Source organism: Nomia melanderi, chromosome 3 (genome assembly GCF_051020985.1).
Source record: "Nomia melanderi isolate GNS246 chromosome 3, iyNomMela1, whole genome shotgun sequence".
In the NCBI taxonomy this organism is placed as follows: domain Eukaryota; kingdom Metazoa; phylum Arthropoda; class Insecta; order Hymenoptera; family Halictidae; genus Nomia; species Nomia melanderi.
This window is the reverse complement of record NC_135001.1, coordinates 452,702-477,957: the sequence shown is the minus strand read 5'-3', so window position 1 is coordinate 477,957 and position 25,256 is coordinate 452,702. Positions and strand designations below refer to the sequence as shown.

The 25,256-nt window shown below is 37.3% G+C and overlaps 1 protein-coding gene and 1 long non-coding RNA gene across 33 annotated transcripts in view; one reads left to right on the top strand and one right to left on the bottom strand.

The window, feature by feature from the left end:
- The window catches only part of Mhc (myosin heavy chain), a 66,188-nt gene that overhangs the window by 32,675 nt on the left and 8,257 nt on the right, over positions 1-25,256 (top strand). For 14 of the 32 annotated variants that reach the window (XM_031987837.2, XM_031987835.2, XM_031987839.2 and 11 more), the window contains 9 exons: positions 314-738; positions 2,680-2,800; positions 5,123-5,386; positions 10,515-10,724; positions 18,085-18,458; positions 19,148-19,376; positions 20,171-20,454; positions 23,089-23,167; positions 23,898-24,627. In XM_031987837.2, coding sequence (XP_031843697.1) covers positions 314-738; positions 2,680-2,800; positions 5,123-5,386; positions 10,515-10,724; positions 18,085-18,458; positions 19,148-19,376; positions 20,171-20,454; positions 23,089-23,167; positions 23,898-24,627 — 2,716 coding nt within the window. Of the gene's footprint in view, positions 1-313; positions 739-1,790; positions 1,909-2,679; positions 2,801-3,942; positions 4,061-5,122; positions 5,387-10,514; positions 10,725-18,084; positions 18,459-19,147; positions 19,377-20,170; positions 20,455-22,099; positions 22,179-23,088; positions 23,168-23,897; positions 24,628-25,256 lie in introns of all 32 variants that reach the window. The other 18 variants (XM_031987853.2, XM_031987855.2, XM_031987849.2 and 15 more) reach the window with 5 other exon arrangements.
- Positions 14,018-21,584, bottom strand: LOC143174385 (uncharacterized). Its single transcript, XR_012998263.1, has 3 exons — positions 21,552-21,584; positions 14,392-14,670; positions 14,018-14,240 (listed from the first exon to the last, which is right to left on the bottom strand). It is a non-coding gene; the product is annotated as an uncharacterized LOC143174385 (long non-coding RNA).

Here is a 25,256-nt window from a genome sequence, read left to right as displayed (position 1 = left end):
TTATTGTGTTATTTTCAATATTATCAGTAAGAAGAATCGCTTGCTCTCTACAAACTACTTTTTTCAAAATATCCTAATAACACAGTTATCGAGGAAAAAATGAAGAAATTCGGAGTGCAAAGAGTTAAAAGCTAAGAACTAGCTGGCAACAGTTAAAACTTGAACTTTCTACACTGAGTTTCTCAGAAACGGCGGATAGAGTTAAGAGAAATGACGCTATTCATACCGTTCATCGCACGATAATCTATAATCATCTTCTCAATCCAATAGTATGATAGTTGCTCGAGGAATAATCATGTGTTAACGACGACAGGTACCATACAACATTACGGGCTGGCTGGAAAAGAACAAGGACCCGTTGAACGACACTGTGGTCGATCAATTCAAGAAATCTTCTAACAAACTGTTGGTCGAGATCTTCGCCGATCATCCTGGTCAGTCCGGTGATGCCGGCGGTGGTGGTGGCGGTGGCGGCAAAGGTGGACGTGGTAAGAAGGGTGGTGGCTTCTCGACGGTGTCGTCGTCCTACAGGGAACAATTGAACAACCTGATGACCACTTTGAGAGCTACCCAACCCCACTTCGTCCGTTGTATCATTCCCAATGAGTTGAAACAACCGGGTGTCATCGATTCTCACCTTGTCATGCACCAGCTGACCTGTAACGGTGTACTTGAAGGCATCCGTATCTGTCGTAAAGGATTCCCCAACAGAATGGTGTACCCTGACTTCAAACTACGGTAAGAATTGACATTTCTTCAACGAATACTTCTCCGGAAACGTATCGTAGCAAACGTGTCAAAGAGGTTTTTTAATATTTCATGCCCCCCTCTTCAGGACTTTAAAGAATCTTGTGAGTCTTTGCTTCAATGTTTAGTTGGAAAGCTTGGAAAGAACATAGCAAATACTTTACTTTTGTTTTTGTTATTGTTATCGTTATTGTTATTGTTATTGGTATATGTTAATAATAGGTTATTCTAGGTTGATGGTCTTAAGCACCAATATTGTAGGATTGAACTTTTACATTTTACCGAGTTACAGATTCCTTGAGATTTTTGGGAATGAAATGTTGCTGACTTTAGGGAATCTTGTGACTTTAGTTGGAAAGCTTGGAAACAGCATAGTAAATGTTTTGCTTTTGCTTTTGTTTTTGTTATTGTTATTGGTAGACATATGTTGATAATAGGCTATTCTAGGTTGATGGTCTTAAGCACAAATATTTTAGGATTTGAAATTTTACATTTTACTGAGTTCACAGATTAATCTAGATTTTTGGGAATGTTGCTGAGGATGGGTTACTGAGATTTTAGTAAACTTTGGGAACATAGCTAGTGTGTCTTTCAATTCTCAGTGAATAGAATGAAGTAAACCCTAATAGATTTCGTGCAACGTGACTATCAGTTTCAAAGTTATTATCAAAGGGGTCGAAGTCTTGAAACAAATGCAGAAATACATAATAACAATAGTTCCAAGACTGTTATTCAAAGATTTCATTTTGGTCCATTCCAATCTTAAACCTGTTTCATTTGACATTTAATTAAACAGCTGAAGGATAGCAACACGTGCAATAGCATGGTCAGACATAGAATATCATATTTCCTTACAACGGTAGTATATATTTTTTAACGCACCGTTTATTTATTTATTTCATTCATTTTCTTTAAGCTTCCATTAAGAAACGTAGAACGAGATAGATGTAGCATGAAAAGTAGAAACGTAGTATTTCACTGATTAAACGCAGACAAACAAGTTTGACAAGTCATAGAATGATCTCTGTGTTATGATCGTACAGTTACATGATCTTAGCGCCAGCCGCGATGGCGGCTGAGTCAGAGCCGAAAAAGGCCGCGGCAAGATGTTTCGAGGAAATCGGACTTGATCCGGACAACTACAGGATTGGTCACACCAAGGCTAGTTAAACACCCTCGAAAACAAAAGTTTTGCGAGTTCTTCTGTATTTTATCCCCCCAGCCATTTGTTTTTCGCCCCCCCCCCCGCCCTTGTAGAATACTTTCTCCCCATTTAAGAACATCTATAAATATACATACACCCCAATCGTAGCTGGCATACTATCTTGAAGCCTCACAAGAACTTCGATTATTCTACTCCAACTTCTTGTTATTTTCAATATTTCCTAGAATATTCACTTACAATGTGTTTAATACATAAATCACAAATGATCTTACAATGTGAACATTTATCTTCGCTGTTCACAGTCTTTCCAAACATTCGTAGATCGTCGAACGTTCAAAGAGTGCCTTCAGAAGTATCCAACCCCTAATAGGATAAATCTTCAGAAGTCTGAATGTTCCACAGAAACTCTCTTGTCCCCCGTTTTTTGGCCCCCCAAACACCCCCCTATAGCCCGCAGCATAGTCCATTTGCACGACCACCGTGGAATTCGTAGAAACATTGGACCTTTTAGGTAGAAATCCATTAATTTGCAACGAGTTCATACATGCACGTGTTACGACCCCTGCGTGACCCTTAGGTTCTATGAGAAACGTCCGTTGGTACAATAAGTACTTAAGGTATACAGGTCGATGGAGGCTAGTGTCGGTGCAGGATGAAGGATACTCTAGCGAAACGTAGCCGAGAACCCTTCCGCAAAATGTTTGACCACCTTGTGCCGATAGAATCCAATCACCTGTCTTTTTTGCCTTGTGAACCCCGACCTATAGGTACAAGATCCTGGCGCCAGCTGCAGTCGATAAAGTGGCCTCCGACCCGAAGAAGGCCGCTGCGGCGATCTTGGAAGCGTCTGGTCTTGATCCCGACCAATATCGTCTTGGACACACCAAGGCACGTTTCCCTTTCGCGACTGTGACCACCCCATGGCACATGGGGATTTGTTCGATTACGTTTCTAATTTACAGCAAGCTTTACGGGACGCGCTGTTGATTGTTAAGCTATAACTCGTACGTTAAGGATAATGTTGCGAGCAAATGAAATATTTTCAGATGAGCTGCTAGATGAAATGAGCCATTTTGAAAGTGTCCATTTTTCAAAGAAATCAAGTTAAACCGTTATAATAGCTATAATTCTACATAATCTTTGTATTCTTTAATAGTTTTCTAATCTTTTTTCTGTGAACTTAAGCCCCTTTCAACATAAACGGTTCAAATGTCCATTTAATGAAACGTTCTCAGTGAGTTTGGATAGTATTTAGCTATCTGCGATTTGAATATCTTCAACTGGATTAATGGCAACTAAGAATTTTTAATCATTCAATTGATGCAGAGGTTAATTTTATTTGAATATAAAGGTTTGAGGAAGATTTTCAAACGATCAGCAATGAAAAGAAATGTTAGATAAATGAATATTTTTAATTCTGATGGCGTTTAATTGATAATATTGTTTAGATAGTAGTAGTATTTATCATAATAAATAGACATAGATACAAAACACTTCTGACACTCAAATGGAACATTTGTTTAGATAGAAACCTTCAACAGTGTTCCATCAAGAAATTCATAATTTCAGTTTCTTTGCTCTCTATGTGCAAACGAATACTTCAAACAAAACAGAGTTATAGTTATAATAATCAACGCTGTCCTGTATAAATGTTCACAGCGCCGTGCAAACGTGTCTAACCAAAGGAACCAATACTCTATGGACCGAGTGATACGTTTACGATTGCCCTATCGTTCTCAGATCCCATTTAAATTTCTAAGACAGACTCGTATTTCTTCTGTTGCAATTCAATGAGAAATATTTGGAGAACCGATCGATACATAATAACGATCATTTCGAAAGAATGAAATACGAGTTTCGTTTAGAAGTTTCGAATATCCTTATGTAAAAGGAACGAACATCAAAAGGACTTCGAACAGTCCTGTCATAGCCCGAATAATATAACATTTATACCATCACATACAAGTTGTCTAACAGTGCGTGATAATCTTGTCTGTTGTGCCGCCTCACCATAAAACGAACCGCCGCAGATACAAAATTCTGTGTGCAAATGCCATCAAAGAACCTTGCGAACCACAAAAAGCAACCCAACTGATCCTGGATGCAATCAATTTGGAACAAGACCAATATCGTATGGGTCTCACCAAGGTATTAGACACCTTTGGTTTTCCTCTCGGTATTTCTTCGTGCAACATCAACATAACCATAACACAATTCACCCTTTAACACTAGGATTATCGAGCATTTAATACGATTAATATGTAATCCGTGTAAAAATTGTAACAATAGATTATCTTCGGTTACTTCAGAAATTCATTATAGTATTGAAGTGAAATTATTTTCAAGATCATTGAGAATATTCGATGCTTTTAAGATATGAATAATTGAGAAATAAGACAATCGAAACCAGTCATTTTGACTCATTTCGTTATACTGTCTAATTTCCAATCAAACTGTTATAAGTGGTAGACGTGCCTTATTATCAATTAATCACAAAAATGAAATTTAACCTCCAGCTACTACAGTCAACAACAATGTACGCATCGTATAACACCTATTTTGCTTCTCAGTGAGTTAAATTAACGAACTATATCCGTCTGTGTGATTCCAAGTAAATTGTCTCGAATTTTGATCCACTGAAATCTTGCATGACAATGCCTTTGTCTATGAAAGGATAACCTACAGAAGTACACTTACTTTGATTATTTATTTAATTTAACCTTTCTCTGCGATTTCGACAATTTACATAAGATCCTAAAAACGTACGAATGTTTTTATCCAATCATTCCACACGTTTGTACATTTGCAACATAAGCAACTCAATAAAATCTGGTTTAACAATAATCTTCATAACAAAACATTTGACACATGCCACCGCCTGGCAAACAAAATTTTGGAACAAGTATCTACAATATATTTGTTACCCTCCAAAATTCCAGAAATATTTCCTAATTTTTCCACACTCAAAATCCCAAATGATCGTCGAATATTGCAAACGAGAACAGGTTAACAAATAATTACCTTTCATGCGTATATTTACGTGTATAATTAAATATACGTAGATTCATACGAGTGAAACGTGAAGATTGTATTTCACGTCTGAAACAACGTCCGCGTGGAAAATAAATAATCAAAGTACTGAATGGCAACGTTAGAAGGGCCATTATTAATTGATATGTTTGTTGCGTTCGGCCACTTTGACAAAAACAGGTATTCTTCCGTGCCGGAGTCCTGGGTCAGATGGAAGAGCTTCGCGATGAACGTCTGAGCAAGATCGTGTCTTGGATGCAGGCGTACATCAGAGGTTACCTGTCCCGAAAGGATTACAAGAAACTCCAGGAACAACGTCTCGCGTTGGTGGTCGTACAGAGGAACTTGAGAAAGTACTTGCAACTTCGTACTTGGCCATGGTGGAAACTCTGGCAGAAGGTCAAGCCTCTCCTCAACGCCACTCGTATCGAGGATGAGCTTGCTGTAAGTGCTTCTCAAAAGATACACTTGATACTTTCGATTGGTTTTGGAACATTGAGGTATTTAAAATTATATGGACATTGGGAGTTTCACTTGTAACATCTGTGTAGCTGAGACCTTTTTACTTGTTGCTGTGGTAAGAGCTCGGTACTTAGTATTTAGTATTCGGTATTCGGTATTCGGTATTCGGTATTCGGTATTTAGTATCTGGTATTTAGAATTTGATAGTTTGATGTTCGGTATTTGATATTCAGTATTCAATACTTAGTATTCAACATTCAGTATTGAATTTTCAGTATTGAATTTTCAGTATTGAATTTTCAGTATTCGATATTTAGTATTCAATATTCAGTATTCAACATTCGATATTTAATACTCAGTATTCATTATTCAGTACTTAGTATTCACCATCAACCGTCAACTTCAAAACATTCATCTACTCAACTGTTGAAAAACCAATGTCCATGTAAAGAGTTTAACACCAGTTATTTAAGTTTTTAACAAAATTGAACACAACTGAACATATTTCTATGTCACATATTTCGTAAATCAATTTACGAAACAGATTAATCATTATTCGTTAAAACATCGCAGCAAATCAATTTTGTTCAGAACTACTTAACACTTGAACTTTTTCATTTCGCGTTCAAGTCATTTATTTTCCAGAATCTCGATAAATCTCAGAAACATTTCATACGTTCGTGATCGAACCAATAAGAAAATGTGAATATGTGGTAAGAGTTCTCGATCAACGCCAACTTAAGTCGATTCATCTTCTTCCGACACTCTTTTCGTATAAACCGCGGCCATTCTCGATTCACAGTTCTCCACTGTTCGCGGAAAAATGAGATTTACCCAGCTCCCGAGCGTAAACAGCCGTTTTCTGTTAAAGATCTAAGAGTTTAGAACCATCTGGGAGCGCGGGCAACGCCAGTTGGTAAAACACACTACGCGGAAAACTGATTTCTCGATAATTTACGAGTGCCGAACGGAAATCCCGGGTTCCAGCGTAGAATTTGTTTCTTTGTTCATCCAGGCTCGATCATTTCGATCGCTAAACGCGCGTCGGGTTCTAGCGCTATGTTTATTTTCGCAACCTCGCCATTTACTCTTTTTACCTTCGTTCGCGCTGTAAAACACCGAACTTCTTTCGCTCGCCAACGGAACACGGAATTATATCCGGTAGCTTACGTCGGAACCTTGTTTCAATTTAATCGTGTCAACCCCAATTTTCATCCATCATTACAGTCTTCCTGGTTTTTATCCGTCATTAAAATAAGAAACAAGGAAATGGGAACATTCTCGAATCGAAGATTTCCGGACGTTAGAAATTTCGAAATTCGATCTGAAAGAAATATTTCTATGTGACATTGTCTCGTTTAATTTTAGAGGAAACCTTTTAGAATATAATAACAGATCGTCGCGAAGCTATTATAATTTTTTTCATATCATTTCGTTCTCTTCTCTCTTTCACTCGGCGTTACGAAAGTGTTATCCCTTTGCTAAAAATATACACTTGAAAATAGGAATAGGATTACACGCAAAGTGATTCAACGAGTCTCGTGACTGTTCTGTAATTAAACGCGCGCCGGTGTCTTGGATCTGAGTAAACACGATTGAATCAATTTATTTTTACTTTTTTCCGCGGCGTGCTTTCGAATCGAAATCTTTCGATCTCGTATCGACGGAAGGAAAGATAGTTTTTTATCGTTTGAAACACTTACGTGATATCTAAAAATCCCATTAAAGAGTGGTTTTATAAAGACAGCCCAAAGAAACCTAAAATTTGCCGATTTACATTGAACATTTAGGAACAACATTAGTTTCATCACTTCTCTTGACCTTTTATCTTGAAATCTTTATTTACTTATCAATTTTTATTTTATTTGCATTTGTTAAAAATCACAACTCGCGATCTCAACCCCCATGATTTCTACCATCACACTTTCGTTGAAAGTATTTTATCGTTAATAATTCACTAAAAACAAAGACAAATTCTCTGTTTCTCCTGTCAACCCATTTACTTTATCGATTAAGACTCTGTCATAGGAAAGTAACATTGCATTTCAATTGAAACGAACACAGTGGTATTCACATTTGCTAACGTCTCTTCGAAATTGATGCGAGTTTGAAATTATAAGACAAGGGATTAACCCTTTGCCTTTCAGTCGCCATTTGACTCGACCCAACAAGATTATAAAATTTAGAATTCAATATTAAATTTTATATAATATATCAACACACAGAACATCGGAATAGTTCTGTCACTTAATTTATACAAGATATTTCAGTTATGTTCTTGGCCATTTAATTCGACCCAACAAAATGACAAAATTTAAAATTCAATATTCAATTTTATACAACGTATCTGTTATAAGTTCTGTTCCTTAATTTATACAAGATGTTTCTTTAAGTTAATACGAAAATAAAGGGTTAATACGAAAAATGGACACGTAATTGGAAGAGTTGATTCATTCGAAGCACGTTCGACGGAATTTTTCGACGGGTGTCACGCGTTTGAAACGTTGAACTTCCGAAAATTCCGATTGTACAACAGTCAAAAGCTATGCGTCTCGTTCCAGGTTATTTCAGCAACTTAAAAATAAATTTCCGCGGAGTCTCTTCACCGAGCGATTCCGATCTTCAGTTCTCACTGGAATATATATATATATTTTTTTTTAATCCTTAGAACCATGCCGCTATAAATAAACGGAAATATACTTTTTTTTTGTCGCGGCAACGATCATAAAGATGTCCGAAAGATTCCGAGTCCTCAATCTGTTAGGTGACTTGGTGTCACCGATTATTCATTGTATCTAATTCCATCTTGGAAACGGGAAGATCGCCCTTTCGGTATATTTAGTATGACTCCGTTCTAGAGGACTATTTTTAAAAATGCACCGTTAGAAATGTTGAATCACATACAAACCCGAGTACGATTTCTGGATCGTTCTTTTCGAAAGGATTGATTCGAGATCGGTATCGTTGTGTTTGTCCTTTTTGAAATTTAAATGCGAGAGGAGTGGGTTTAGTTAGTGTTATAATTGTGTTTAGCTGGTATTACAGTTGCTTCGGTTGATGATACAATTATATTTGGTTGATGTTAAAGTCGGTTTATCGTATTTAGTTGTTATTAAAAGTCACTTGAGTCGATGTTACTATTATATTTAGTTGCTGTTAAAGTCACTTGATTATATTTAGTTGCTATTAAAAGTCACTTCAGTTGATGTTACAATTACATTTAGTAGCTGTTAAAGTCACTTGATTATATTTAGTTGCTGCTAAAGTCACTTGATTATATTCAGTTGCTGCTAAAATCATTTCTGAATCGAATCAAACGATTACATAAAGCCAACCACTCTTTCCCTCATTTACAATCAAGAAGTGATTCACTCATCACTCATCGAACCAAATCCAAATAAGGAGAACAGTTCAACAAGCCTCTATGCAACACTCAATGCACCATGAACCTTAGATAACTAAACATCCATCTAAATAGTCCATCGACTTTTGCCATTTTCACAAATTTCAATTCAGTAATTTAAAATTTTTTAAAATTTTAACAAAGTATCATTTTATCAAATGATTCAGTTCGCGCATTGCCAAATCAATTTCCTCAATAATCCCCTCGAACCATCACCTTTTCAATCATTACGAAAACAAGAAACCAAGAATTCTTCCAACTCGTCTACTAGTTTCAATGCTAACACTACTTGTATAAAAAATGTCAAAAGCCACTTTCGAAGTTTCAACTTAAAATTATTTCCTCGGTTTAACAGTCCTCAATTGAATTTTCCACATTTCTTATAGTTAATCTCACAATCGTTATTAGAAAAGTCGAAAAGTCAATTCATATACGACTAAACTCGGGAAAGAATTTTAAGATAAAATTTCAGATGCCATTTGACATCTTCGGTAGAAATGGTGTTAACATTATCGACGTTTCATAAGAAAATAGTGAATATTTGTGACGATGAGTGAACTTTGGTGTAACACGGTAGAAATAGTTAAAGCCAATCTCGAATCCAGATACTCGACAATCCGAACTACTGTAACCGACCACACCTAGTAATCGGTAGACCATCCATAAATCGTGAAATCAAAGAAGAATCCCCGCGATCGTTTCCCGTCCGGTTCGATCCGGTGTCATCAGCCATGGCGCACGCCGACACCGTTTCGCGGGCCGGCGACAGTCGTAATTAGACCAGCCGCGGTCTAAGGTCGCCACACGTTTAATCATCGCGATTATCCGAATCTTCCGCCGGGCCAACGAAAATAACGTTAGTTCGACTGACGTCCTATCGAAAATAGTATCATTCGCTATAAACGATGTTGCCGCGGTCTCTATCCTCGCGGCTGCGCAGTAAAACGATCCCGGCGTTGCCGGTCCTCGTTCCCAACTACGGCGTAGGCGACCGATTTCCACGGTCCCCCAAGAATTACGAGGTCGATCGGCGTGTTCCACCCTCTGGAGCGTAAAAGGAGAGTGGAGTTTGACCCGTCCGACCCTCCTGGAACAGTTTCTAATTCCGTCGATCCCCCACTCGCCGGTCAGCCCCCTCCCGCGAGCACTCGTCGGGATCGGTTATAAATATTTTTCTACGATGAATATTACTGGAGTGGGGACGATTGCCGATTCTTCTTTAGCGAGCGCGAAGAGGGATTTTCGGTAGAAAAGTTGAGCCTCTGGTAAACCGGGGAGCAGTTGGACCCGCGACCTCGCGCCGAGCCCTTCGATCGTAAATTTTCTCATTCTCGAACCCCGTCGAATCGTGTTTTCCTTTCTTTCTTTCTGCCTTTCCTCCCTCATTCTTTTCTTTTCGTTTCTCGTCATATTATCGACACGCATTTTCGAACGCCACGCGTCTCGCCGCGTACACGACACGAATAATTCCTGTGCGGAGTACCGATCCGATCGAACGAGAGAACGGCGGGCTCCGTTACTTTTTGGATAGCCGTCGTCCGTTGGTTACGAGAGTCTTCGGAGTAAACGACGCGGTTTAACGATCGTTCGAGTTCCTGGATATCATCTCGCGATCTGTGAGCCGAGGGTGCAGGCATGGGTGACACGTTGGTCGAGGATTCGAGCCCCGCGGCGAACCTGAACGGTGACACGGACTCGCGGTTGCAGGCGCTCGAGGAGAAAGCGAGAAAGGCGCAGGAGGCCTTCGAGAAGGAAGAGAAGCTGCGCAAGGAGCTCGAGGAGCAGAACACCAAGCTACTCAATGAGAGGAATGCCCTGCAACGGCAGCTCGACGGCGAGAAGGGCTCGCTCTCCGAGTACATGGAGAAGTCATTGAAATTGGCCGCGCAGAAGTCCGATCTCGAATCTCAACTTCAGGTAAGAGATTTATTATTTTATTTTTGGATTCTATGGTGGGACACTTTATTGTGGATATGGGAATCTATAGAATACGGTCTCAAGTTATTGGGAAGGTACTTTGGAGTGTTAACTAACACTTCGTGCTAAAGTGCCGATTTTCTGTTTCGAGGCAATCGGAGGAATAGTGAATGTAATTATGAAATTGTTTGATGGGAATAAATGGAAGTTTTCTAGTAGTTTCGTTGGGAGATTATAATATTCTGTATAATCTTCTGAATCTTTAACGATAGCAGTTTTATGTTGGTACACGGTTTTCGCTGAAAAATATTAATGATGAATCTTCTGGAGCTTCGAATGATCGGTTTGTCTTGAAAAGGTTTTTGCTCTCTCAATGACTATTATAGATCAACGAAATAGTACGGTGTTAATATTAAGTTTCTTCTTATCTTCGATAAAGGAAAAGGTCAGTTTTCGCACGAAGAACTTTGATTGAACTGTATGGCGCTCGATTCATCCAATGAAGTTTTCAATGTTTTGTTTTCAATCTTTCAATGTTCAAGACTTCTTTAGATGTTTGCTTCAGTTTCTACAGTTCCTATCAGAGTATTTACTTAGAGAACCGCGAAACTCGCGGAAAAGCAAGAATGCTTGTTATCTAACCGAATTTCCGATCGTTGAAAGTCGTGCGATATCTCAGCAGATGACGACGAGACGATTTTCCCGCAGAAAAAGCGCTCGCGTTAGAAAGTAGTACAATTGGCACGGGTACACCGATAACGAAACCCATCTCCGCGATGATAAGCACGCGTCCTCCAAGAAATCGAATCATGAATCAAACAACCGATAATTATACCGCGTAGTGGAATGACTGGATGTCGAAACTAAAGAGAATGGGGTTATTAATGTTTTCCCAATGATCCCAAGGCTGATTAGGTAAAACAGCGAACGATTACAAGAACAGTTTAGAAACGAAAATAATCATCGCCAGTGAGAGAGACCACGCTCGAAACGCCGTGAAAAGAATCGCAGGACGCGAAACTATGCTGGACTTTATTTATAATGTGGAAACGTAAATAACTTCGTTGGTGGTTTCCTACATACTTCTCCAGAAATAATCCTTGGAATATGTACACGCATATGTGTGCATGTAACAGTATTCAGTTTAATACTAGAACTACCAGGATCAAAATGGCCAATTCTAAATTTCTTATTTTATAATTACTGTGAAGGTACAGTCACTTTTTTAACGCTGTTTCTAGCTTGGAAATTGTAACTGGAAGTTAGCTTCTGAGTTTAATCAGTTTTCCTGAATTAAATTTTTGATAGTTCCCATGATTAATTTTATTATCGTTGGTGGAAAAGTCGAGAAATCAATTCAGAATATACAGCTGAACTTGGAAAATCATTTTAAGTAAGAATTTCTATGTCTTTCGACACCTTCGGTGGAAATAGTGTAAAGAAATGATTAAAGAAGATTCAGCGATACCCAAAATGAAATACAAGCTTCATAAATTCACGGTTACAGCTTTTATAAAAGCATTTTATATCACTGTACATAGAAAAACTCAGATATCATATTGTTACGTAATATATTTTAAATTCGATAATCAGTTCTAATCAAACTTAATATTTCTTTAAATACTGTGGTAATTAGCTAATTTTCTTCATAGAAAAACGAAATTTCTCGTTAGCAGTACGCAATGTGTTAAAAACACGACTCAGCTGTTCCCAGTTCTAGTATTAATAAGTCTACAAAATTTCCTTTGAAATCAGGAAAAATCCACGAAACATTCAATGCAATAAAATATCGTTGATCGATATAAGAGTATCTAATTACAAAATTTTCGATTCATAACTCTCGAACGATCCACTAAACAGAAGTGTTCGTACGAGCCGTTGAAAGTTGGCAAAAAGGAAAAGATCGTTTCGACTGGAATCTCTGGATGTTTTTATTCGAGGAGCCAGCGACAACTTTATTCGAGGTAGGAGGGGCCGATCAAAAATAGGTTCGGAACGTTTGTATCAATTTCTCCAAACGAAATTAGACCCGTGGTTTCTGAATCAGAAAATAACGGTAAGAGAGCGAGAGCGAGAGCGAGGCGATAAAATTTGGGAAGTGATAAATTCTCGACACGGGCCTCCTACGAGTGTTTTCTTGGGATAAGTTTGAAACTCGAGCACCGCAGGTATTTGATCGTAATTTATATGGACCTGGCTCGGGTTACCGAGAATGATGCATCTGACAGGACTTGATGCATCGCCGTTGCGCAACAGGCACATGCACAAAGTAGCGAGGGCGCGTCATTAGTCAGACCGCGGGTCTGACTTCATCGTTCGCCACGCGAGCCGTTCGTTCCGTGACGGATTATTCTACTGCGTCGCCTACACTTTCGCCTATTTATTCCGCGGATTACTTCGCTTCGAGGGTTTTTTTTTAGTGGTTGTCAAGTTGTTTCCCTTCGGTTTGCGAAAGTTTGAATGTTGGATTTTGAACTCAGAAGATTCTGTGATTTTAGTATCTTTATCATTTAGGATCTTTTCGTGTTTAGTGAAGAATATTTCTTTTTCAGCGTTTCTCAAGTTAGTTTCTTCACTTCTTTGCAAAATTTTGGATGTTAGATTGCAAAGCAAGAAGAAGGAAAGTTTCTTAGTGTTCTTAACAAATTGATCTTCTGGTTTTTATTAAATAATATTCCTTTCTATTACTTGTCCAGTTGTTTCCCTTCGGTTTACGGAGGTTTGGACGTTGGATTGTAAACTAAGAAGATTTTGTGATTCTAGTAGTAGGTTCTTTTCGTTTTTATTGAAAAATATTTTGTTTTATTACTTTTCAAGTCGTTTTCTTTACTTTGTGAAATTTTTGGTGGTAGATTGTGAACCAAGAAGAAGATTTTGTGGTTTTAGTAGTAAATCGAGAATCTTTAGGTTTTTATTGAAAAATGTTCTTTTTTATTACTTTTCAAGTCGTTTTCTTTACTTTATGAAATTTTCTATGGTAGATTGTGAACTAAGAAGAAGGAATATTTCGTGATTTTAGTAGTAGACCGAGGATTTTTTCGTCTTTAGTGAAGAATATTTCTTTTTTAGTGTTTTTCAAGTCGTTTTCTTCACTTTGCGAAATTTCTGATGTTAGATTGTAAACCAAGAAGACGGAAAGTTTTATAGTGTTATTAACAGATGGATCCTTTCGCTTTCATTGAAAAATATTCGTTTTTATTAGTTTTCAAGTTGTTTTCCTTCAGTTTGCGAAAGTTTATATGGTGGATCGTAAACTATAAAGGAAGATTTTATAATACTATTAATAAATCTTTGCCTGTTTAGTGAAGAATACTACTTTTTCAGTATTTTTCAAGTCGTTGTTCATTGAAAAATATTTCCTTCTACCAATTCGAACGTGGATTCGACATTTCCAGATTTTCATTGAACTGTCAAACGTGTATGATTTCTATATTAGACAGCTGGTTTTCGAAGACTATTAATATTCATTAGTAAACAGGAACTTCGAATGTAGTTGAAGAAGTTAATAATTATCATCTGGAACATTTCGCAGATCTTATTTCTCTAGGATATACAATTCTCTAAGTAAAATAAACGTTCGTCAGCTAACAGCAGTGGCGAAAATTGAAATTTTAAATCTAATTTACATTCTCTCGTTAGATGAAACATTTGACTGTTGGTTACTCACCGATCCTCGATTCTTCGAGCCATCCACGAGCTCTGTCGCGCCCCTTAATAAATCCGTCCAAATTTAAAAATGTTGGAGAACTTCTCGGAAAATCAGGCTCGCTCCAGAATTCCAGACTATTTTCGGCGATCTTTTAAATTACAGACCAGCTCGTATTTCTTGTCAACACCAGTCCCATGGCGGCTCCAGGGAAGATTTAGATTCGCCCCGTTCATTTTTTCAAGCTATTTCCTGCTTACAGAAACTTCTCTTAACTTGCCGGGCTGATTCACGTAACTTCTGTAAAATAGAAGTAACATTTATGAAATAGTTACTCTCAACGAACATTGATTCTTTAAACGACAAGCCAACGAACAATCTCGAATTATATATTTTCAACGAATCGAATTTAATTAATGATCACGATAATTTTGAAATGAAAATATTCGATTTAATAATTGAATAGTGTCGTAAGAGGTAGTAATAATTTTCACAAATTACTTAATTTTCACAAATTACTTGACTTTTCGAAATTTCTCTTTAGAAACATGAAGAGTGTATCTATTGAGACTTTAACTGGTTTACAATTCAGTTTATTGTTAAATCAATTTCTTGAATAATTTCTGTTATTTTTTTTATAAATAGGTAATAATAACAGTAATAAATTCAAAGTAGAAACATTCCATTCAATTAAGCAGTAACAATAGTAATAATTTGAATGATAGTCCTCTGCTATCATTTTGAAGTAAAAATGTAACACAAACTGAATCCAGCAAAATGGAAATCTAATCAATTGCTTTGAATCTAAACAGAAAGCTTCATTATTCCATACAATTTTTCAAATATTCATAATTAATTTTTCAAAAAAATCATTCTTTGCTTTTAAAACTGTTTCTCATCGAATGAGTCCACAAAGTTCTAATATAATCACCTAAATTCGAGAAAGCCAACAATTTTATCAGATACTACCCATAAAACTCGATATACCTCGAATTAACGCGTTTCCTAGCGTCCTTACGTTGGTACAAGCTTTTAGCTTGCTGAAGAAACATCGTATAATGAATCTTCTGAACTTTCGAATGATAGGGTCCTGTCTTGGAAACAAGTTTTTGTTTTCTTAACAGATATTATAAGTTCACGAAAGAGTACAGTATTAACTAAAAAGTTTCTTCTTATCTTCGATAAAAAAAAAAACGTCGCTTTTCGTCACTGGATTCCCTCAACGAAGTTTTAGTATCTTTCAATGTTCACGGTTACTTCAGATACTTTTCATTCAGTTTCTACAGTTTCTATCAGAATATTTACTTCTCACAACGCGAGAGTCGCAAAACTCGGAATACTTCTTATCTAACCGAATTTCCGATTGTTCGAAGTCGTGCACATAATTATCTAAGTTCGATAAAGCCAACAGTTTCATCAAATACTGTATTAATAACGTTATTTTCTATCGGTACAGTATTTCACCAAATACAACACTAATAACGTTAGTAAAAATTATCCTAATTTTACCATAAAACTCGATACGCCTCGAGCTAACGCGTTTCCTAGCGTTAGCGGTCTGAATCCCTCGGAAGTAAAGCCGAAATCAGAGACGGTACCAAATATGGATAGTGTAGAGGCGAAAGAAGCCGGATAACAGAAGAAAAAGATCGTTTAAGTTGGTTTAACGTGCTTACTTAGCAGCGGAAACATTGAATAATATCCCCACCAGGGCGCCAGGGCAAATTTAGCCGGCGTCGATCCCAGATTCCAGGTTATTAAAAGTGGGTGTGGTCATGTGCTGGAACAGCCGGGGAAATGATCGAGGTAACAGGTGTAAGGTATATTTATACGTCGCTACCAGTTTATGCGTCATCGCGCAACTTCTTGGCTGTTCGTCTTCGTTTGAGTAGATCCCCTTCGTCCCTCGTCGATTAAACTATCCACCGAGTTGAACGTACTTCCGTTGCCCTCCTTACCTCGGCAACGCACACTTTCGTTCCGTTTCCGTCTATTTTAGTCGCCGCGGCCCTTACGTCGCGTTCTCGGACCGGAATCAACACAATACGTTGCAACATCATTCACGGATCATTCATTGACCCGCGACATTCTGGTTCACGTAGTTTCGCCTGTGACTGTAAGCTTGACGCTAGATTTACGTCGATTCGATGAATAACGAATGCTTTAGAGATTGTTCGGTGACGGTTTGACGCTAAAGCTAACGAGCAGTTGAACTGACTCTGAAATTTCTCTGTAGAAACTGGAAGAATGTGTTGTTGCATTTGTTGCAACATCATTCACGGATCATTCATCGATCTGTGACATTCCGGTAGACGTAGTTTCGCTTGTGACTAAGTTTGACGCTAGATTTACTTCGATTCGATGGATAACGAATACTTTAGAGATTGTTCGGTGACGGTTTGACGCTAAAGCTATCGAGCAGTTGAACTGAATATTTGAAACTCCTCTGTAGAAACTAGAAGAACGCATCTATTGAGAGTTTAATTGATTTCGAATTCGGTTCGCGTGTTCCCAACATTCTCAAATTCTTTGCACTCCGAGTTTCTTTTGCATTTTTTCCTCGATAACTCTGGATACTGGAACTTTGTGGACGAAGATTCTTTGAGATATACAAAACCTTCGACAAATGGAGCTAAGTTATATAGAAATTGATTAATTAATAAGAATAGAAAGGTACGTGATAATCTCTCGGTGTTCCAGTAATTAAAGTGATCGAATTCAATCAAATTCAATCGGATTCAATTTAAAAACGAAATCAGAGTGATCCGATATGCGAAAAAACAAAGCGGATTACGCTTGGTACATTATAGTTTAAAATTGGTGATTCTATGTTCGAGATAAATACCAGAATTCGCGTAATTTCTTATACTTAAATCAGATCTGAGATTGATTTACTCGAATTCAGAATGGTTCGTCGTTATTTCCGTGAATTTTCGCTTAGACTTTCTATTTATGTGGATAGAAGTTAGGTAACAGCCTGGTTAGTGTCGGTTATCGATGAATCAAGTGAGATATTTGAGATTCAAGGTGTCGGGAAACTTGGGTTTCCGGACTTTGTCAGGACAAGATTAATGGAACGTTCATTTAGCCGACACGTTGCAACTTTCGACACTTGTGATCTAGAATTATAGAATCTTGAGAAAGCAAAAGGAATGTTTAAGACAGAATCGATAGAAACTACTGCCAATGCTACGTGTGTAGAGGAAAGATTATTTTAATGGAAGAATTTGATAAAAATTCGTCGCATGTTGATAGTTTCAAAGAAGAAAATAGAATTGTTAATCATTTCAAAGAAGATTCAATTGTTGACAGTTTCAAAAAAAATTCAATTGTTAATAGTTTCAAAGAAGAGGATTCAGTTGCTAATACTTTCAAAGAAGAAGATTCAACTGTTAATAATTTCACAGAACATTCGATTATCAATAATTTCAAACAAGAAGATTTAATTGTTAATAGTTTCAAGGTAGAAAATTGAATTATTACTAATTTCAAAGAAGATTCAATAGTTAATAGTTTTAAAAGAGAAAATACAGTTGCTAATAGTTTCAAAGTAGAAAATTCAATTGTCAATAGTTCCAAAGAAGAAAACTCAATTATTAATAGTTCCAAAAAAGAAAATTCACGAGAGATTCACAAAGAACAATCGCTCTTTAACCATCGCACAAAAACAGAACAGAACAAATAATAACGTACCGCTTCCCTTCCGATTCGCAGGATCTCAACGACAGATTCAAAGAAGAGGAGGACACGAGGAACAATCTCTTCCAAAACAAGAAGAAACTCGAGCAAGAAGTAGCGGGTCTGAAGAAAGACATCGAAGACCTCGAGTTGAACCTCCAGAAATCCGAGCAGGACAAAGCGACGAAGGATCACCAGATCCGCAACTTGAACGACGAGATCGCCCACCAAGACGAGCTGATCAACAAACTGAACAAAGAAAAGAAGAACCAGGGCGAAGTCAACCAGAAGACTGGCGAAGAGCTCCAGGCCGCTGAAGACAAAGTGAACCACTTGAACAAAGTGAAAGTCAAACTAGAACATACCCTCGATGAACTCGAAGACTCCCTCGAACGTGAGAAGAAATCACGGTTAGTCGTTTGGTTTTTCAAATACAACCTGAACACTGTAATATTCACACTGATCAGACTGGCCACCATTGTCATCTCAGATCTTTCAACGAAACTTAACAGTAGAGTTGATTTCGTAATTACTGATATCTTGGAACCGTTAAATATCTAGAATTATTTAAAAAATAAGTAATTTTACTTGCATACTGTAGGGAGTACACAAAGAAAGTTGAACAATTGCACTTATATACTGTTTTTATATGGTATTACTCATAACAAACGTTTGGCAAGTCCTAGTGTTACCGCTAAATTTACGGAACGAGCCAATTTGATTCACATGATTTTGATTGATTCAGTTACATGATTGTGGTTCCTAATAACACACTTTCAAACATTTAATTTTCTAGATCTAAACGGGCAAATATCAATTTTTCTGGGAAGAATAGAATAAACTGTACAATAAATGTCTATAAATCTAGTGTTAACACAAGGATCACATTAATAAATGAACATTCAGTTTGTATTTGATTCCACTTTCTTTCTGTAATCTTGCAGTGTACTTATTTATTTAGAATGGTCAATTGTGCTTTGTAATTGAAATGTGATATCAGGAAAAGTAAGAAGTGTTGGTCAATTGATTTAAGAGTGATGAGTATGTAGATTCATTTGAAACAATGAATTCAAGGATTGGTGTATTTATTCTTTTACAGAGCTGATGTAGAGAAATCCAAGAGGAAGGTTGAAGGAGATCTGAAACTCACTCAGGAAGCCGTCGCCGACCTCGAGAGGAACAAGAAGGAACTCGAACAAACCATCCAACGCAAGGACAAGGAACTCTCGTCTTTGACAGCTAAACTCGAAGACGAGCAATCCTTGGTCGGCAAACTGCAGAAACAGATCAAGGAATTGCAAGCCCGCATCGAAGAACTCGAGGAAGAAGTGAGTCCACAAAATCTTCACGCTATCGTGTTCTTATTGGCTAGGATACAAGCTTCCTAAGTTCAACAATTTAAGCCATTGTACTTAACACACGAGCATCGACATCTGATTCAACACAATACAATTATAGAATTAAGAATTGAACATTGAATTTTGCATGAGGTATTAACGCATGAAACACTGAAATGGAATATTTTTAACCCTTTGCATTGGAAAAATTTGCAATAGAGGTACTCTACATTTTCTGATGAGATGGAGACAGTCTTTAAAACTAATTAATGAGAGAACATATAGAAATGAAACAAAGCTGTGTTATTTGTATATTTCACATATTGATTTATTATAATTTTGCTACATCAAATCAGTGTCACCTCTCTGGAGCAAAGGGTTAATTTGCACAAGATTTTTCTTAATGTTAGTTAACACTATTTCTACCCAAAGTGTCAAACGACACTGAAATTTTAACTTATTATTGTTTTCTCAGTTTAATCACTTTTCCCCCCATTGAATTTTGGACGTTTCCTGTTATTGGAAAAGTCTAGAAGTCAGCTCAGAATATGCAATTAAACTTGAAAAATAATTCTAAGATAAAATTTCAGACGTTTGACACCTTTGGTAGAAATAGTGTTAATAGCATTATCAACGTTTCGTACGAGAATAATGAGTATTTATAGTGAGAAATATCGTCGAGTGCGATGAGTTAACTTTGGTGTAATACTCTTGACTATTATACTATTAATTATCGTGCTGTACTAAAGGGCACTGATTAATCTCTGTTCCATTCGTTCTTCAAGATCGAAGCTGAGCGTGGCTCTCGCGTGAAAGCCGAGAAGCAGCGCAGCGACCTTGCTCGCGAGCTCGAGGAACTTGGCGAACGTCTCGAAGAAGCTGGTGGCGCGACGTCCGCTCAAATCGAACTCAACAAGAAGAGAGAAGCCGAACTTAGCAAGCTCCGCAGGGACCTCGAGGAGGCCAACATTCAACATGAGGCCACCCTCGCCAGCTTGCGCAAGAAGCACAACGACGCCGTCGCCGAGATGGGCGAACAAATCGACACACTCAACAAACTTAAGGCTAGGTAAGCTGAAGTCGAGTTTATTTTATACTTTCAAGATCAAGTTTACTTTGTTCCTTAAAGATGCATTCCTGCAACATGCAATTTTATTCTTTAAAGATGCGTTTTATTTTATTTTTTAAAGATACATTTGATTTTAGATTTTAGAGGTTCATTTGATTTTACTCTTTCAAGCTCAATTTTACTTTATTCCTTATAGATACATTTGATTTTATTCTTTAAATACACATTTCAGTTTATTCTTTAAAGATGCATTTTATTTTATTTTTTGAAGATACATTTGATTTTAGTTTTTAAAGATACATTTAATTTTATTCTTTAGACATACATTTCATTTTATTCTTTAAATATACATTTGATATTAGTTTTTAAAGATACATTTCATTTTATTCTTTAAGCATACATTTGATTTTAGTTTTGAAAGATAAATTTTATTTTATTCTTAGTCCTTAAAGGGACTACACAGTGTGTCCTTGTGTACACACTTTATTCCAATAACTTTATATTTTCATCAACTTTTACTATAAATATACACATGCACATATAAGTACAATTCTAATGGTTCTAAAATATCAAATTCATTAAAAGTACCAAAATGAAGAACCAAGAACATTTCGGACCTCAAACTGTTGAAGACTTAAAAAATCCCCTTTACAAAATTGACCTTATTGAAAAAACATTTCCTAACCAGGAGACATTCTTAGTGCTAGAGAAGTACCGAGAAGTATAAATGACTAACTCATATGCAATAATTACAAAAATCTTCATAACCTCAATATGATATTACGAAAAATCACAAACGAGTCATTTTAACTTATCCGGTGCTTCTAATGTTCGCAAAAAAATTCACCATCGAGTCACAGGGAGAAAATAACGTTTCTAAATAAGGAAGCATACGTTCACGTGCTAGAAACACGTGCAGGAAATCATCACGTTTAACCCTTTGGCTACGTCAAAACTTTGCATCAACGTATTTCTAAGAAAGCATATCAAAACCATCAAAACACTAAATTAAATAAAATTAAACCAATGTAAAATAATGATATTTCTATAATATATAACTAACGTAAGACGTAATTGTTAAATTAAAATTCTCTCACGTCAAATCCAAGCCAGCTTCGTTGCAATTATCGTCAAATGCATTGTACTGCCGCCAGTTGGCGCCAACAGTACACCGGAAGTAACTTTCTCAAGCGCTTTTAGGTGCCAACAGTAGCCAAGAGGTTAAAATGATCAAAGTTAACCCTCTATAAACCGAATGTTTTCTCGTGACCATAAAAAAATGTGTGCAGTATAACATGAACAACTATCAACCTATAACTTCAAATTAACAATATATTCAATAGTTTTAATAATTGCATTAAAACGAGTACATCTTGTCACTTTGAAAATACAATGACGAACTTTCAATGCCAGAGTGTAAAAGTTGAAGTTAATTAATTACTGAATTTTACTCGCCACTTTGCTATGGAAAATAAAATGAATCAACAATATGCCAATATATTAGCACGCGACCTGAAAATCACACAAGCTTATAGAGGGTTAAAATAATCCAAAGTGTTTACCACGAAAACAGAGAGCATCTCCAGCAAAACGATAAAAAAAATCCCGTGAAAGAACCGCAATTGCAATCTATTGTTTCCATTAGAGCCGAAAAGGGCCGTCATGACATCCACTCCGAGCTGAATAATTCTCGCGCCACGACGGATCAGGTTTCCCGTGAAAAGGTACCTTGAAATCGACAGCATGAAATCAGTCCCAGTGACGAATGAATGATTCCGTTTGAAACAGTTCGTCCGTCTGTCTTTGCACCCCATTGATTCTGCCCCTAATGTTCTTACAATTACCACAGGAGTGTCTCCGTTCATGTCATAGCCTGTCTAATCGTCAATTGTCTTCAACGTACGGGAATGAGCACGAAAATTCTACCCTGTTTCACGTTGTAATCGAACTTTCAGGTTTTTGTCAAATGGTTTTCAACTGTATGTCATCAAGTGATTTAATACATGTCTCTAACGCTTGAACTACCGTGGATTTATTAGGGCTGATACGCAATGTTTATAAAGATTGTAATAGCACATTTATTTTTGATTTATTTAGATAGTTTTTTTATAATACCGCGGTTTTCCAACGTGGGAGGCGCCAAAATTTTTAATAAAAATTAATGTTCATACCATAATGTCTAGAAATAAATAAACTTCATATCGCAACGTAACAGTAGAAATTCAGTGAAGTAATGTCTATTTTGTGATAAAATTATTATTATTTAAAACTTTAAGTATTTTAAAATTATTAAAAAATCATTAATAATTACCTTTAATATCATTTGCCGTTGTTATTAAAGAATAAATATTACTATTTTTGTTAGGAAAGCGCAATAGCATAAAAGTTGGAAATCGCGAATATTATAATATAATATTCAAATGAGACTATTTATTTTGAAAATCATTTCGAACATCGAGTATTTTCGAAATATCAATAATTATGAAATAAGAAGACTGAAACTGGTGATCTTGACACGGTAGTCCTAGTGTCGAACCAAAATTGGAACTTGGAGAACTTTAAAACTTCATTGTCATGTCTTGTTGTCCAGTTACTAATAATTCTCCTCTTTGAATCTGTTTCCATCGAAACCAGGGTTGAAAAGGATAAGGTTCAGTACTTCAGCGAATTGAATGATATGCGCGCGAGTGTAGATCACCTGAGCAACGAGAAGGTAAGACCGTCGTCCAGCAGTGTATCACTAGAGTTACAGCAGACTAACGCGACTAACAGCTTTGCCAGGTAGTCGTCACTGCGGCGGAAGGAGACCGACACCAGAGAGACGTGTCGTATACCTTGAGAATGTTTCCCTACCTAAATTCCGCCGTTGGAAATTGTGTCCAGCTTGAAAAGCTTGCTCCTCGTTTGTACTTTTTGTATTTGATAAACGGATTCACTTTGGGACGACGCTGCGGATACCGGAGGGTATCTGAAAAATTGTATAATGAGTAATTAAGCGGTTGTGCATTCTCAGTTTGCCTTAACGTTTGTCGTTATCGATTTTCGTGGTAATGATGATTAATTATTATCGGTTCAAGAATAATAGTTCATTATGTTATGGACGATTATTAATTTATTATTATTAATTTCTCTAGTAACAATAATTATCAATTCGTGCAATAAGAATAATAGGTCATTGCGTTACCATCAACGATTATTAATTTATTACCATTAATCAATTGGTTAATTATTACCAATTCGTACAATAAAAATGATAATTACTCACGTTACTGTCGACAGTCACCAATTTATTATTATCAATATCTCTAGTAACGACGATCAATTATTACCACTATCACGATAAGAATAATAATGGCAACAAACCGCCCGAAAAGATCCTCCCAAATTCGAATCCGAGCCCGAGAAACGCACTTGACTAATCTCACGAAATTCTCCAAACAAAGGCCGCCCAAGAGAAGATCGTGAAGCAGCTGCAGCACCAACTGAACGAGACCCAGGGCAAGCTCGAAGAGGTGAACCGCACATTGAACGACTTCGACGCCGCGAAGAAGAAGCTGTCCATCGAGAACAGCGACCTGTTGCGCCAACTGGAGGAGGCCGAGTCTCAGGTCAGTCAGCTTTCCAAGATCAAGATCTCGCTCACCACGCAACTGGAGGACACGAAACGTTTGGCCGACGAGGAATCGAGGGAACGCGCCACTCTGCTCGGCAAATTCCGCAACCTGGAACACGACCTGGACAACATTCGGGAACAAGTCGAGGAGGAAGCCGAGGGCAAGGCGGACTTGCAGCGACAGCTCAGCAAGGCGAACGCGGAGGCGCAACTCTGGCGCACGAAATACGAGTCCGAGGGTGTCGCGAGAGCAGAAGAGCTCGAGGAAGCTAAGAGGAAACTACAGGCACGACTGGCTGAAGCCGAGGAAACGATCGAATCGCTTAACCAGAAGGTCATCGCACTCGAGAAGACGAAACAGAGACTATCCACGGAAGTCGAGGACCTGCAGATCGAAGTGGACCGCGCGACCGCCATCGCCAACGCCGCCGAGAAGAAACAGAAAGCTTTCGACAAGATCATTGGGGAATGGAAGCTCAAAGTCGACGACCTCGCAGCAGAACTGGACGCCAGCCAGAAGGAATGCCGCAACTACAGCACCGAATTGTTCAGGCTCAGAGGTGATTACCGGTTTCTGAAGGTTTCCGACTTATGCGTTGAGCCTGGTTCTTTCGGTGTTGAGTATCTGATGGTAGATTGGGGTGTTTGGGTATGATAGTTAGGTGATAGGATATTTGATACTGGAACTACTGAGGGTTCAACAGTAGAATTACCAGTTGAGTCAAAATGAATAATTTCGAATTTCTTCTTTTACGATTGTTGCCAGGGTACAGACACTGCTTTGAGAAATGATTAAAGAAGCTGATTTAGTCGTACCTAAATTGAAACATAAAACGATTGAAATGTTAATATATTCATGGTTTTAACTGTTAGAAACTTTCGAAGGACGGTTTAAGTGCTCGGTTGTTCTGGTGTTAATACGATTAATATGTAGTTTCTATGGAAATTGGGATGATAGATTAGTTTTAGTTTCTTTGCGTATTTGTTATGGTATTCAAGTGGAGCTACTTATTTTCGAGATCTCTGAGAATATTCTATGCTTCTAATCCTTTGCAGACGAGCATTCTTTGAAATATGCAACACCTTCAGCAGATGAAATTAATATCAATTAATATTATATATATAATTATATATATATATATATATATATCAATTGCTTAAACAAGAGAAAGAAAGGAAACTCTAAGCG